This window comes from Brassica napus, chromosome C2 (genome assembly GCF_020379485.1).
Source record: "Brassica napus cultivar Da-Ae chromosome C2, Da-Ae, whole genome shotgun sequence".
In the NCBI taxonomy this organism is placed as follows: domain Eukaryota; kingdom Viridiplantae; phylum Streptophyta; class Magnoliopsida; order Brassicales; family Brassicaceae; genus Brassica; species Brassica napus.
The window spans coordinates 20,856,925-20,874,053 of NC_063445.1; the positions used below are offsets into that span (position 1 = coordinate 20,856,925).

Genomic DNA, 17,129 nt, shown 5'->3' on the forward strand with positions numbered 1-17,129 from the left:
CTCACATGCGTGGAACAAAGACTTAGCGGCTGCCTCTGCACTACCGTGGACCTTGGTGACAATAACAAACACGAACAGTGGTATTATTTAATTATTTTCAACTAACGAATATAAACATTTATATAATGAGAGTATGTTTTGTTTACCATTTTTTGTGCGAGGTCGAAGGTGGGGGCAGCCGTCAAACCCGCCACCTAATTAAAATAAAGGGTTTTCTGCAAAAAAACCTTTAATGTAGTTTTTTTTTTAAATTAATCTGCGAACTCAAAAACCCACGGGTCAAACCTCGAAGTGCCAGTCAAACCGCAATATAAACCATCTGTATATTTCTGTTAAGTCATTTAACAGAAATCAAAACTCAAAAACCCACGGATCAAACCTCGAAGTGCCAGTCAAACCGCAATATAAACCATCTGTATATTTCTGTTAAGTCATTTAACAGAAATCAAAACTAAAAAAACTTTCAATGTGGTTTTTTTTTGCAAATTAATCCGCGAACTCAAAAACCCACGGGTCAAACCTCGAAGTGCCAGTCGAACCGCAATATAAACCATCTGTATATTTCTTACGTCGTTTTAATATTAAACAGAAAGTTAAAAATATTGCAGTTCATGGATTTCGAACCCTGTCCCCGACCTAGTTTATCCAGCAATCAAACCAACTCGACTATCAGACATATTCGTTTTTTAACTATAAGATAGAATATATAATTATGTGTTTCGACGTTTCAAGCATTAAATAAAAAAGTTGCATCCGACGGATATCGAACACCTCACCCAGGCACAACTTTTTCAACAAACAAACCAGCTCGCCTATCGACCATAATCGTTTATATTATATGCGTAAATACCTATATTCGTTGTGTTTTGATTAAAACTGTATTTTTCCCCATTTTAAAATCGTTTTAAAACAAAAATATGAAGTCTTTTGGCAACCTAAAATCACCTTCGCTATCACTAACACCAAAAGGATCATCCTGCTCTATCATGCCGCCTCTCCAATTGAATAGTGAACCACTTTGCTCATTATCACATCGTTAGTAATGTCTTCTTTTTTCTCAGGAGTTTCAGGTGGAAACCATGATACTTGGTTCATGTTATCTTCATAGCCTATGTATTCCACAAGTGTGAGAACCGACTGCAAGGTAAAACCATCAGCTGCTCTTCTACCGCCTTCATGAACTTCGCCTCCATGATAGTCGTCTTTGCTGCTCCAATATCCACCACATCGTAAATAGAGGTCAAAGCTGTAAGGAAATTGTTCAACGGTGAGAAAACGAAGCAATCAATCAATTGATTCAAAAAAAATATCAAAGAATTTCTCTGTTTACTAACCCCAACGCCATGATCTCTTCTCTTGCTTAATTCTTTTAAAGTAGAGCACAGAACTGAAGAAATTGACTTAAATCATCATGAATCCCAAAATCAATTGAAATTTTGAAGGTTGAGTTGAAAGCCCCAATTCTCCACTCTAAGAATCCTAAATCGCGATTTTAGGTTGCCAAAAGACTTCATATTTTTGTTTTAAAACGATTTTAAAATGGGGAAAAATACAGTTTTAATCAAAACACAACGAATATAGGTATTTACGCATATAATATAAACGATTATGGTCGATAGGCGAGTTGGTTTGTTTGTTGAAAAAATTGTGCCCGGGTGAGGTGTTCGATATCCGTCGGATGCAACTTTTTTATTTAATGCTTGAAACGTCGAAACACATAATTATATATTCTATCTTATAGTTAAAAAACGAATATGTCTGATAGTCGAGTTGGTTTGATTGTTGGATAAACTAGGTCGGGGACAGGGTTCGAAATCCATGGACTGCAATATTTTTAACTTTTTGTTTAATATTAAAACGACGTAGTTTTGATTTCTGTTAAATGACTAAACAGAAATATACAGATGGTTTATATTGCGGTTTGACAGGCACTTCAAGGTTTGACCCGTGGGTTTTTGAGTTCGCGGATTAATTTGCAAAAAAAAACCACATTGAGGGTTTTTTTTGCAGAAAACTCTAAAATAAAGCATTGACTGGTAGTTTAGCTCTCAAGGATGTCGACATTTTCAAGTGCAACCAGTCATCGCCATTGTTGTCATAACTTCTTTCGGTCATTAGCCTATTAATTTCTGTAATACATAAGAAACACATAAAGACACTATATATACATAAAGAATCACTCTTCATATAAATCTACTATTGATCGAATAGATAACAGGATGAATGTTACTCTTTACAGTATTCTCTTGAAAAAAAAATGATTCTTAACACCAAGGCACTATAATCTAATAGTATATTATAACGGATGCAAGAAAATAGTTAAAAACAGATAATAAACAAAAAATAAATGATCAAAATAAAAGAAGGTTTTTATTAATTGAAACCTGAATACTTTTACAGATTATCAATTAAAAACATGGTTTGAAAGCATTAGTTTTGACGAACTCAAAGCAAAATCCTTGTCTAACTGTTGCTATTAAATAATATATATAAATACACACATCATTTGTACAGAGTTTGTTATATATATATTAAAAAAAAACTCTCTATCCGGCTCTAAGAGAGGATTAACCTTTCGCAATACCTCCACACATACAAAGAACAAAACTTCTCGATCTGTAATATAATCTAATTCACATTCAGGCAAATTACCATACAACAAAATCATTAATCATGTACAAAGCAAAAGACGAAAATACCCTCTTTAGACATGGTAGATCATACCAACTTCTAACGTCGACGCGTAAGGCGAGGTCAGTGCGGTTCTTGGACCTCTAGTGTTCCTCCTAAGAAACTCGTACCCAACGTTAATAGCGAGTCTCTTCACCAACCCTGATCCATGCTTCGCTCTCATATACGCGTTCCCCATTATATAAGCCACACCTCCCTCACGCGCCTCCGTTAGCTCCATCAACTCCTCTCTCGTCTCCTTCTCTATCTTCGGTGTCTCCGGCACCACAAACCTCACTTTCTTCTTGACCTTACTCTTCTTCTTCTTCAGCTTCGGTGATAGGATCTCTGATGGCCCCGGCTTATCCATCTCATCAACATCGCTTCCGTCAAGATCCTCGATTCCTTGCATGTACGTTGAACAAGTGCCGACCACCGACATTCTTTCACCCTCTCCATTGGTCTCCACGACAGCGGTTTCAGCTTCTGAACGTACAAACTCAGCGATGCTACACACAAGATCGCCTTCAAACTCGATGTCGTCTTTGTGAACATCGCGGTACCCATACCGCACGATGCAACGGTACATTCTAAACTGTTTCGGCCCCACGCGGCCCACAAGAAACCGTTCCTCGGGCCGCACGTGCGGCACGGGGACGGATTTGACGCAGAGGAAGACGAGAACCTGGTGGAAAGCAGGGAGGTTGGTCACGAAATGAGAGAAGATCGCCGGCACGCCGGAGACGAGCTCGGTGTGTATGAGTCCGATGCCGCGGACACGTTTGATCCCGAGGGTTTGACCGAGGCTGAGGAGCCAGTTGACGGAGACTTTGTTTTGGACGTCGAACTCGTACCGCTTGAGCGTCCCGTAGTGCCACGTGCACATCGCGGCGAGGAAGCATAAGGAGAGGGCGATTGGGACCCACGCGCCTTCGAGAAATTTGATGAGGGAAGCTGAGAAGTAGAGAGACTCGATCGTGCCGAAAAAGACAACGAAAGCGATCGCGAAGAAGATGTTCTTGTGCCAGCAGAGTACGATCACTAGTGACATCAGACATGTTGTCACTAGCATAACGGTTATTACCGCCAAACCTATTATGAAACATTATAAACGGTTACTTAGCAACTGCCTGAGATTTTTATCCAAAAAAACCAAACCGGTGTTCACCAATACCTAAACTGCAACCGAACCAAGGATACCTAGATATACAAAATCCAGTTTATATAATTAAAAATACTACTTATATTTAATTTTGAAATAACCAAATACCTTAAAAGTACTACATTTATAAACTAATTACCCAGAAAAAAAAAAACACTGAATAGCCCAATAGTTTATATTCAGTTATTTTAAATTATCTGGATATCACTTAAGTATCCAAATAGTTGTATCTAAAACCGAATAATCTAAAGTTATCCAAAACCGGAGACCAAAATTATTTAAACCGAACCAAAAACCGGAAGAACTGAACTGAAAACCTAGAAAACGGGAACCGAACCCACATGACTAGTCTCAAACTACATTAAGTAGATTAGAGAGATGTTTAAGTGTTTATATATACCTGAAGCATTACCCAAACGCCTGGTGTCTCTGAAACCTATGGTGACAGCTAAACAGAGGATCATCAAGATCCAGTTGATCTCGGGTATGTAAATCTGACCGTGGATCTTGGACGACGTATGAACAATCTTCACTTTAGGGAAGCACCCCAAAGCAGAGCACTGCTTAATGATCGAGAACGTTCCAGTGATAATAGCTTGACTTCCAACAACAGCAGCAAGTATTGCAATCACAAGAACAGGCCATCTCAGCTTCTCCGGTACAGATACATAGAACCCAATATTGTACTCGCTCGCGATGGCATGATGCTGAGAGAGATAAGCTGCTTGTCCCATGTAGGCGAGTATCAAAGATGGGTAAACAAGTGATGTAAAAGCAATCTGCAATGAGAACACGATCAAATCAACACAATGAAACCTATTTATAAGACTAGGAGTAACAGTGGCTGATCTAGAAATTTAGTAAATTTTGGATGGGGCAAAAATATTATATATATATTAATTTTTTTTATCTTACATAATGTAAAATTTATAATATTAAAATTCTAATTTTTGTTTCTTAAAATAGAATCCACATACCACATTTTCACTAGGTTAAAACATGGTGGCAATCTGAGTACAAACAGAATTATATTTATTTAGTTAATCATATATGCATTGGACTCAGATTGCTAACCTGGATTGAGAGTTGAGAGAAGTGACCGAGATCAGCAAACATAGCTTCAGAGCCTGTAATGCAGAGCAAGATCCCACCGAGAGACATCCAGCCTCTACTTTGAGTTTTCTTGAGGAACTTGTACATGTAATAAGGAGAGAGCGCTTGATACACATGCGGGTTCCAATGGATAATGTTGTAAACACCAATGGCGCTAATGCACATTAGCCACAAGAGGATAACTGGTGCGAACAAGAACCCGACCCGGTGCGTGCCATAATGCTGAAGCGCAAACAAACCTATCAGGATTATACAAGCAGCAGGGACTTCTATATCTGCATTAGAAAAAAAAAACTTTAATTACTACAAGAGTCATTGTACATTAACGTTTAGTCAAAGAGGTTGACACTAAGATCCAAACATGGGGTGGATGAGGATTTTCAGGAAGAAGATAAACGTTATAAACATCCACTTGGTCTGTGCAGAGAACAATCCAAAACGCTTATTCAATAGGCGTGGGCCATTAAACCAAACTGAAAGCGATGCCTATACGATATATTAAATTCGTGTTACGTGCAAAACTATGTCAAACAATCTAATAAACAGATGGTGGGAGCAACTGGCTCCACGGTTTAGTAAAGAAACCAAAGACTTTCTGCGGTCCAACATTTTCAATTTTTTCTTAATGTCCTATGTTCACTTACAACTTCACTTACAACTTTGTGCCCTTATTCATGTAAACTTTTTATAGAGCCCTATACACAACTAAAACTATGCTTTAAAAACATGATGCCTAAGCGGTCGGTTAACATTAACCTATAGCCCCAAAACTTTTGAAAAAAATTATATTAACATATGCTTTCAAATTCATTAAAAAAAAAAAACACATTATTAAAACTTCCATTAAATCGCCTACCGCTCCCACAATCTCAGAGGCCGGCCTTTAACCAGAAAATGCTAAGTAACACCTTCTCAGACCAAAGTGTCCATCACAATCACTATGAGTAACGTTTTGAGATGAAACTAATTAAGGAATAGTGTTAAAGAAAAAAACTCACACTTGTGATGCTCCTTGGCCGTTGAAAGCTCAACACCAGACACTGCAGAAAAAACTGTAATAGACAAAAAAAAAAAAAGAGAGACCAAAGTCAATGAATGATCTTTGTCTTAGTCAAAAAAAAACAAGAACAAGTCAAAAGTGTAAACTTTTACCTGAAATCGCAGGCGTAAGAACACCGTCACCAATGACCATACAAGTCCCAATCAAAGCCAACACAAGCAAAACCTTCTGCAACACTCTGTGCTTCTCAAGCGTACACTTCAACCTCGCCGCGAAACCCGACTGAGCAGTCATCTCCGACGACGATCCGTTGTACTCGATGAGCTGCTGGTCCGCCAGCTGGCAACTGGGGAGCGAGTTGACCCGCGCGTGTCGACAGAGGAGCGAGTAGAGAGCGAAGGTGCCTCCTTCGCCATTGTCGTCTGCTCTGAGGACTATGAAGACGTATTTGAAGAGAGGGACGAGAGTGATGGTCCAGAAGATGAAAGACAAGACGCCGAAGATCTCGTCGTTGGACTCGGTGTGGTGAATGTCTTCGGCGAATGTGCTTTTGTAGACGTATAGAGGAGAAGTGCTTAAATCTCCGTATACTACGCCTAAGCTCTGGTACGCTAATGTCAACACTGTTCTCCATGATTCCTTCTGCGATTTTTTTTAAGAAAAAGTTTTGGTTTTTCAAGATTCGATGATAACGAGGGAAGAGGATCTAGAGAGAGAAAGGAGAGAACTTTGAGATTGGATCTCACCTTGACGATGTTCTGATAACTTCTTGATTCGATATCCATGGTGGGTTTTTGTGGATTTAGGCTCAGGAAGTGGACAAGTCCATGAATCAAGAGAGAGAGTTTACAGAAGAAACTGAAACAGATGCAAAAAAAAAAGGCAAAACTTTGCGAAACGGTTTTATTTCAGATGTTTGTTATTACCACTCAGAACTGAAACAGGTTTTTGAGTAACCGTCTAACCGAGAATGGTTCGGAAAGAAGAAGTACGAAAAGAGTTTAAAAACAAAATTTTTAAAAAAGGTAAAACGCGAGAAAATTCGAGAAAATCGTGAAAGGATGTTTGCGTATGGGTTTCTGGACAAAAAGGCGAGATTTTTATGAGAAAGAGAGCGACTTCTTTTGTTTTGTTTTGTTTTGTTTTGGTTGGGTTAACCAACTTTGAAATTGCTTATTACTTGTGAGAAAGATAAACAGAGAGATTTAGTCAAACTCTATACGCTAATAACTTTATTTATAGTAATGGGGTCTGGATAAGCACGTAATAAGTTGATTCAACGAATGTGTATTGTTATTTGTTACCATATAATTAATTAAAAAGGTGTAATTTATGAGGGAAATTAAAATGTGAAAGCAAAGTGCGTTGAGAGTGAAGAAAAGTGTGGTGTTTTGATAAGTGGGATGTCGATTCATATCGTTTAAGCTTTCTATAAAGTGAATTTATCACATAACTTCAAAGAAAATGTTATGTTCAACTTTGAAGACAAATTATAAAGCGTGAAGAAAAGAAAAATAGTTTTTATTTTGTTTTTATAACAAAATAATAATCTATCTATCTATATATATAAAGTTGTTTTTTTTTTCTTCTTTTTGACAAGTGGCATGGGGTTTTTGCGACACGTGTCATCCATGTATTTTTTTTATATTTTAGATATTTTTTTCCGCTTATTGCAATTTGGCCAATTACTTTCTAATCGTGAATTATCTAATCATTTTCGCACTAACTATTATCGTATGAGGTTTGATAATCTATTTTATTGTTCAGTAAAATTCAAGATGAATAAAAAAATCTATATATATAAAGTTGGTTTTTTCTCTTCTTTTGACAAGTGGCATGGGGTTTTTGCGACACGTGTCATCCAAGTTTTTTTTTTATATTTTAGGTACTTCTTTTTTCGATTATTGCAATTTGGCCAAATACTTTCTAATCATGAACTATCTAATCATTTTCACACTAACTATTATCGTATGAAGTGTGATAATCTATTTTATTGTTCACTAAAATTCAAGATGAATAAAAAAAATAGAAATTTATTTTACATATTTAATTTATTCACAACTAAACATAACATAAATTTTTGTTATTATTTTTTACCATTTTCTATTATTTAATTTACAAATTATATATTTATTTAACTATTAAAAATATAAAATGACCAAACTAATAAGAAGAAATTATAGTGCAATACATAATCTAAACATAAAATTTTCACAGTCAGAGGAAAAAAAGTAAAATACCATAGTAACACTAACTCAATAAATGTTTGGAGCTGAAAAAGATCAACATATCTCATCTTACCATAAAATGTCTTGGCTAGAATAAACAGATTTCAGAAAAAGGTATAAAAATAAAATATGAGATAAAGCAATCCCCATAACACAAAGGATCGCGATCAAGCACCAGCGCAAAAAAAAAACCAAAAAAGTGGGTCAGAGAAAGAATAATCATCGGAAGAACAAAGTCACCACGAAACAAAATGACGCATGTCTAAAGCACCGGAAATACAACTACCAGCTAAGAGATAAGAAACACCTCACAAACTAAACAACCACATACAAGGCGATCATGCCAGCGAAGACCACAAAACTCTGAATAGAAGAAACCAAAGCTCCAAAAGACTAACTCTGCACACCTACACCAAAACATACATGAGAAGAAGGTAAACAACCTGAGTGGTGGAGAATGAAAGCCAACCACCGAGAAACCAAAGCTTAAGCTTGAGACCATAAAAAACTTTCCAAGCGTATATAGCATACACAGAGAAAAATACTATCCAAACCTAGAGTAGCAAATATGGCGAAAGGGAGAGCCACGAGAGATGGATCGGCGATGAAAGGTGCAACGAGATGAGAGAAAAAAGAGATAAAAAGAGACAAAATAAATCAACAAACCGTGAAGCCATCCTCGAGCTATGAAAAAGAGCAGAGAAGTCAGATCACCAAAAAGCTGATCTCGAAAACCAAGACGAGCAGAGACTATTGACGGCAAACTAGAGACGAGGAAAACAACGTCAATGACAACTAAAATCTGACCTAACCCAACGAGACGTAGTTTCTAACCTTAGCCAAAACCTAAGGAAAAAGAGGACCAATATTGACCGAAATAACATACAACGCCGTAAGAAACAACCGCACAACATGGAACTAATATGCATGATCTATAACAAATACCAGATAATCTCACAGAAAAAGAAGGTGAGGAAAAACAAGAGCACGAAAATGAGTCTTTTCCCAGTGATGGTGAGAAGCACTGCATACCGAGAGGTAAACGAAATACATAGACGGTAATGGCTCAAGGTCAAAAGATGGGGGAGAGTGCAAAAAACACCTAAAAAGTAATGTGAAAAAATGTGAAAAATTAAAATACAATTTTGACGCCGCTAATCTTAGAATCAACAAATACCTAAAGACAAACTTATTGAAATTCAATATGTTTTACATCAGAGACTCACTTCACCACTAATAAGTAGTATTATACATACAAAAACACATTATTAAAAAGATAAACACATAATATATTAACTTATTATCTACTACTACATAACATAATAAAACATCAAATAATGCTCTTCACAAATAAATACTGTCCACATAATAACATCATCAGAAAATCATATTTAAGAACAAAAAAATAATATTTCGCGTGAAGCGCGGACAACCCCTAGTAATTACTAATGTTGGCTCTATTTAATCAAACCCCAACTTTACTAGTTCACTTAGCATATAATGATTCATTATTATGTTACTAAACCATTTCAAATATATAGTTTAGAATAAGATATAAATTGAAGTTATGCCTCCTTGATTTTTCTCTAAATATAAGAAAAACAATATAATTAAAACACAGTTTAACAAAATGTATGCTCTCTCTGTTCCTTAATGATAGACTTTTTAGAAAAAATGTTTGTTTCAGAAAGATGTATTTTTTATGTTTTCTATTAAAAAATGTAAACTTCAAGAAAATTAATTGATTTTATTGAATTACTATTGGTTAAAAGTTATTGAAAATTGAAAATTACAGAAAACGATACATTTATTATGGTCGTTTAATTTGTTTTCTTAATATGTGTGAAAATACTAAAAAGTTTATCTTTGTGGAACGGAATGAGTAATATTTTTTTAGATCTTTTTAATGTAAAACATGAAAATGCTTCAAACTCTGCTGATCTTATTTGAAAAGTTAGGTTCAACTTATTTGATTTTCCCCTTTTTGCCATAATTCAGTTAATTAAAGTTTTGTCACGTGTTTTGTCTGTCACCTAATTCTGAAAATGTCCTGGAATTTTAAAAGTGGACGATTATGGTCATAAACGTTCCTTGGTTTGTACTGTTGTAATGGTTGTTAGTGCTGCGGTAAAAAAACACATGTGTAGTTGAGATATCATGTTTTAATTTACAGCAACTGGCTGTAGAAAGAGACTCGTTAACATGTTTTGGCCTTGAACCCCAATACTTAGAAACAATTGTATCAAAACAAACCAAAATTGTGTTATTGTTGTGAAAGTAATGGAAAAGTGTAGTTGAGATATCATGTTTTAATTTACAGCAACTTGCTGTAGAAAGAGACTCGTTAACATGTTTTGGCCTTGAACCCCAATACTTAGAAACAATTGTATCAAAACAAACCAAAATTGTGTTATTGTTGTGAAAGTAATGGAAAAGTCTATCTTTATTCATAACATAGAGGTTCTTTATATAGGAGATTACACCGTCATAGATAAATGGAAATAGTACAAATCTTAATCCAACTAGGAAAAGGAAAACATAAAGACATAAGGAAAAATAAAAGCTGACCGACTCTCTCTTTCTTGGGCCGCTGATGGTATAATTTCTGGGTTATGAGTCATCCACAATCTGGTTTATAACACTACCCCTTGGATGCCATAACCATTTAGAGCTTGTAATGTGCTTTAATGTTGCATCATTAAAACCTTACCAGGAAAACCCAATTGGGACAAAACCATGGTGAAGGAAAAAGAGTACAACACACATTACTCCCCCTGATTTGGACATTACTGAAGGTCCCTTGGACCTCTCTAATTTTCTGCAGTCCGTGGGTGATGAAGATCTTGGGCAGAATATGCTTCGTCCTCGAACATGATAGTTGGTTCTTCTTTACCTTCGGCCATGCCATAATCTGATCGAACATATTGAGTCATCGACCTAAAATACACACACACGAAATCTTGGATGATGTTGCTGTGATATGCATGTACCACCATGTGTAAAACATAACCTGGCTGAAAACAAATCAACAAAACTAAATAACCTCTCTTTGGGCTGGTTAGTATAAAATAAACCAAAATTAAAGGCTTCTTCATCGTCCTTCTTATGGACCAAACAGATCAATATCTAAAACAAGACTTCTGCATCGTCCATCTCAGGACTAAATGGACTTCTTTATCGTCCACCTTCGGACTGACTGGATAAGTGTCCAAAACAAGTGATCTCACGCCCATGTACTAGATAATGTGTGAGACTGGTCCATATTAAATCTCTTGAGTACCCTTTTCTGTATATACTATTTGATGCACAATGATTTCATTGTTAATGTACTCAAGCTGTAATCCCAAAAAAAACTTTGTTTTCCAAGATCTTTCATCTCAAACTCTTTCTTGAGATATTCAACTGTTTGGAAAATTGTATCCAGAGGTTTCTAGGATATTCAGATCATATACTTTGATGATTATCAATATTGTTCTCGAGAACTTGCTATTCTTTCAGCTCAATACCCTCTAGTACTTTCATTATCCAGTGCACCATATAAATATGCAATCACTACATCAATTTGTTGCAAGTCTAACTTTCTCTCTTATATAGCAAGACTTATGAGAAATCTAAAAGTAGTTGCATCCACCACATGGGGTATGTCTCCTCATAATCTATTACTGGTCTTTGTGAGAATCCTTGTGCAACATCAGCTTTATATCTCACGATTTCTATTCCTCACAAGACCCATTTATATTCATTGGCTTTAACATCATATGGCGTCTTAATCATATGGCCAAATACATCTTTCTTCTTTAAAGTATTTAACCCCACGTTTCCATTCAATCCAATATGTTATACAAGTGCACACTCTTATATTGAAGTGGGTTCATGATCCTCGCTTATATTCATAAATTCAAGTGCTACCTTGTATGCAAATAAATCATCTTATGTCGACATTCCTTATTGGTTCCATTATGTTCCAGACATGATATAATCGATTGAGATTCATTATTATCAGGACCTTTAATACTTTGCAGCTTGGCGTCCCAAGCTACATTGTTTGGTACCTGTACCTTAGAGCCGGCCGGCCTTATCTCCATGTCTGGGATGGTTTTCTTAGTAATCTCGGATTTGGATTTTGATTATCATTCTCTGCACCTTTCTTTTGTTTATGAGGATTCTTATCTTTTGGAACCTATTGGTCTACCACGTTTCATACGTTGTCTAGACTATGTAGCAACTTGACTGTGTATCTTCTTGGACATCAAATTTGTTGGTGCTTTACAAGCTGGTTTATATATGACTTAGTCATTCTTTTTCGGGTCAGCAAATGTGTCTGGCATTTAATTAGCTAGCTTTGTAAATATATAATCTTTGGACGTCTATTTCACATTCTTTAGTCCGAGGATCTTTCCAAGACATTGATGGTTGATTCCATTCTATTTCTTTTATCATTCTTTTACCAGCTTTATTATTTTTCTCCTCCTGGTCTTACAATAATTTGTGTACCTGGCCTCAAGTATAATCACTCATAGTTGGCTCAAAGTGCTTTATTATTGTGGGAGAATCATATCCAATATATATCCCCATCCTCCTTTTGAGGTCCCATCTTAGTTCTCTGTGGTGGAGCAATTAGTACATAGACAGCACATCCAAATGTCTTATGATGGGGTATGTCTGGCTCTTGACCTGTTAATAATTGTGATAGGGGATATCTATGCTCACTAAATGGCCTGATGCGTATTAACTTAGGTGCATGTAAATTTCGTGTGGCCCAAGCTGTGAATGGGAGTTTTGACCTCATAAGTTATGGTCTATCAATCAGCTATTTGCGTTTTTAAAGATTTCGGCCAAGCCGTTCTTGGTATGTACATGTATCACATAATTGTCCACACTTACCCCCATGGACATACCATAATCATTTAAACGCTTGGGACATGTATTCACCAGTATTATCTGGACATATAGTCTTTATTATGAAAAAGGGGCTCGTAGCCGTTTTACTGGTGATGGCCTAATGAGTTTCCCTTGTGTACATGCTACACACTTGAGATTCTTTGGGATAACTCTTCTTATATTTTAATGTGTGCCTTTTGAATATCAAGTTTCGCATCATGTCTGGACCAGGATGGCCAATCCGGTCGTGCCATAAAATGTATATTTTTGCAGGCTTTTAGCCTCTATCATACTGATCTATGCATATTCTAGGTCAGTAGAGAATGCATGTATAGTCTTTAGGACTTATTATGGCCTTGGACGATTTTATACATATATCTGAAGGAACTCTTTGTTTCCTTCGTCCATTGTTTCAATATGAAAACCATTCATTCTTATATCTTTAAAACTCAATAGGCTGCTCTTGCTCTTAGAGCTGGGTGAATATAAGGTATCACTGATTTCTAGATGCATACCCTTAGGCAATAATATATTAGACTAGCCATAGTCTTCTTTCAGACTGGCGATACCTGCTTTAGTACTTATATTGGCGTTTTCCACTGTACTCATATAGAAAAATCATTCATTCATTTAATCTAAGCAGACAATGTAATAGAAATAAATTCAAGGAGATAAAAATCAGAGAAATCATACAAGCAAAGCAATCACACAAGTTTGATGTCGAAATCAGATTATCAACTTGATTCTTTTAGGCAATAATAAGTCTCATATTTCATAAGATCATCTTCATCATGTTCGAAATTATTTTCACCATCTTTATAGACCAAGTGGGTTTCAAGATTCTTCCCTTTCAGACTCTCTTTGGGAGTCCTTCATATCTTAGCCCAATGGCTCCCCATTCCACATCTATGGCACTCTGATTTGGTCAAGCTTTGTGGTTTAAAGGATATACCACGACCACTGCCTTGACCATGGCTCAAAGTGGGTTGATACCCACGACCTCTGCCATAGTGATTCCCACGGCCAAATGTGTTATAGTGGCCATGGCCACGTCCTTTCCACCCTCCACGGCCATGGCCGTGTGGTCTATCATTCTGGACGTAGTTACCTTTTTTTTTTCTTCTGCGGCCTTATTGGTATCAGGTAATGAGGTTAATCCAGGAGATCTCAATTCACTGTTTCTCATCAGTAATCCATTATTTTTCCTTGCTAGCAATAGACTCATCCACGGACTTATAGTCCTGGATTCTGGGATTCTTCCAATCAAATAGGGTCTTTGGTAATAACACCATTCTTTGGTGATCATATCACAATTTTTTTTTAACTCTGTCCAAAGGTCTAGAGGATTCTCTATAGTCAGATACTGATCTTTGAGACTCTTAATAAGATGATGGCTAATAATTAATATTGCCCTGTATCAATCTTTCTCATTTGGCATTTTCGCCTTTTGTGATTCATTCACCAAGTCTTTTGACTTTAGGATAAACTCAGTATCCAGTGCCCATTTCAAATAATTATCTCCTGAGAGATTTAAGGCATCAAAATCCAAGTTGATTTTCGACATCTCAAATCATATATCAATCAATTTTAGATCTAATAAAATATTTAACATACAGCCATAAACAAGACATGCTGTCAAGTCAATACATTTCTAATAAGCAAACAAGCCACACGGCCAAAGGTGATATAATGCAATAAGGCCACACGACCAAAGTGATATATGATGCATAATAAGTCACACAGATTTATCAAGCAAGGGTATCGACCAAACAAGCAATTTCTATATGTTTTCATGCGGCCATATGGTTATAATGCAAACCTAGCATACTGATTTTATATGTACAGGAGTGGAATTATGGAACCTCAATTTAAAACAATAAGATCATGCAAAGGTGATAATAATCAGATCATGCGCATAACATAAACATGTTGGCCAGGATGATATATGATGCAAACTGGCCACACGGCCAAGTAGATATGATGCACTCATTCTTAGCAATCAGATTATATATGTGCAAGGATAATATTAAAACATTCAATCAAGGTTTAACAATTAATCAATCAGTTTCAGGTATGAGATTTAGCTAGACTAACAATCAGATTCAATTAGGTTTTATCAAGTAGCAATTGGATCAATAATCAAAAATAATCAAACGGATTCAAGCATTACACAATTTAGGGTTTCGATCCAAAAATAGGGTTTCAATCATGAAAAACCAAAACAATCAGTTTCAAGGCTGATTCTATCAATTTTATTAATCAGTTTCAAGGCTGATATTAGCAAGATGGAATCAAGCAATCTTATTTTAGGAATATGCAAATTAGGGTTTAGGGTTTCAATTTGAAATTAGGGTTTTATCAATCAATCAGCTTCTAGTAAATAATCTTAAACCTCAGAACATTTGATTATATCATGAAACTATCAACCTAGTATAATATGAAACCTCAAAACATTCAATTCGGATTATGCAATACACGGATTCTATTTTAGGGTTTATCAATTTGAATTAGGGTTTATATTATAACAGATTCTAACATGCAATATTAAACCTCAAATCATTCAATAAGGTTATAAAAACTATCAATCCTAACTCACACAGATTTAAACTTCAAAGAAACATTCAATCAATCAAATAAAACAATCCATGCACACGTAATTTAGGGTTTACAGATTTTAGGGTTTCACTTTGAACATTAGTTCATTCGATTATGGGTTCTTAGAGTTTAGGTATACCTTAAACCTTTGATGGGTTGAATGGACCACCAAGAGAATGAGCTTACATGGACTTGTACAAACTGGAACCTTACGCGGACTGGTCCAAACTGTTTTCTTGCAGTCCGCGAGCTTAGGTTGAGCTGATCGGGATTGTTGGTACGCGAGTTGGTACTTGCAGTCAAAGAACTCGTAGATCTGGAACAGTTTGATCACGGACTGAAACAGGCTGATCGTACAATCTGGAATAGTTGAGGCGTACTGAAACTTGCAGAGATCAGTCCACAGATCGATCTTGTTGAGATCAGTGGACGAATACAGATCATGGTCATGATCAAAGAGAGGTGATCGATAGAGATTAGGGTTTTAGCAATGGAGAGAGATTTAGGGTTTATGGTCGATATTTTAGCTTAGGGTTTTAGAGATCAATCGTGCTGATAACGTGTTGTGAAAGTAATGGAAAAGTCTATCTTTATTCATAACATAGAGATTCCTTATATAGCAGATTACACCGTCATAGATAAAAGGAAAGAGTACAAATCATAATCCAACTAGGAAAAAGGAAAACATAAAGACATAAAAAAAAGTAAAAGCTGACCGACTCTCTCTTTCTTGGACCGCTGATGGTTTAATCTCTGGATTATGAGCCATCCACAATCTGGTTTATAACCGTTATTTTTAATTATGAGCATTGTAATTTTAAAATCAACTCACAACATATGAGCATATATTTACCATTCCTCTTAACCAGTAACCAAAAAGAAACGTAATAAACACCCAAGCCTTATATATAAATTTTTTTTTAACCACCACCCAAGCCTTATAATATCTAACATTCCCCTTAATAGGAAAGTATTCTTATATGCCCTAGTTAGAAAATTTATATTCTTACTGTCCCACTTTTTTTCTAACTACCCCACCTTTTTGCATTTTTCCCCCTTTCTTTTCTTACCCTTTCTTTCTTTATTATTTTTGTTTTTCTTTTCAAACATCACGGGACCCACCATTATTCTCTCTTTTTTCCTTAATTTTTTTTTTCCAAGTGGGTCCCATATAACTTTCTCTACCGACCAGATTTTTTTCTAGTTTCTTTTAATCTTTTTCAGCTGGGTCACAGATTTTATTTTCCAGATCCTTTTTTTAAGATTTTTTTTCTAAATTGTTAAATGATTATATAGCTGAAATTTTATGGAAAATAAAAACTTTATGTTTATCTTGAAATAATATTTTCATAAACAATAAAATAACAAAATAAATTATTAAAATAATATTTTAATCCACAATTATTTTTCAAAAATAAATTTGGTAATATTTATATAAATTAATTTTCTTTAATTAAAATTTTATTTCTCTTATATAAAA

At 35.7% G+C, this 17,129-nt stretch overlaps 1 protein-coding gene across 1 annotated transcript; it reads right to left on the bottom strand.

Annotated features, from left to right (window-relative positions):
- Positions 1 to 2,529: 2,529 nt before the first annotated feature.
- Positions 2,530 to 7,051, bottom strand: LOC106381156 (potassium transporter 6). Its single transcript, XM_013821025.3, has 6 exons — positions 6,692 to 7,051; positions 6,098 to 6,587; positions 5,944 to 5,997; positions 4,907 to 5,220; positions 4,233 to 4,611; positions 2,530 to 3,762 (listed from the first exon to the last, which is right to left on the bottom strand). The coding sequence occupies exons 1-6, from the start codon at positions 6,728 to 6,730 to the stop codon at positions 2,705 to 2,707; spliced, it is 2,334 nt and encodes a 777-aa protein (XP_013676479.1). The 5' UTR covers positions 6,731 to 7,051; the 3' UTR covers positions 2,530 to 2,704.
- Between the last annotated feature and the right edge of the window lie 10,078 nt (positions 7,052 to 17,129).

Excerpts from the sequence above, each read along its gene's own strand:
- LOC106381156 (XM_013821025.3), bottom strand. The coding sequence starts at position 6,730 with ATGGATATCGAATCAAGAAGTTATCAGAACATCGTCAAG. Across the intron at positions 5,998-6,097 it reads TCTTACGCCTGCGATTTCAG|TTTTTTCTGCAGTGTCTGGT; the intron begins GTAAAAGTTTAC and ends TGTCTATTACAG. Across the intron at positions 3,763-4,232 it reads GCGTTTGGGTAATGCTTCAG|GTTTGGCGGTAATAACCGTT; the intron begins GTATATATAAAC and ends GTTTCATAATAG.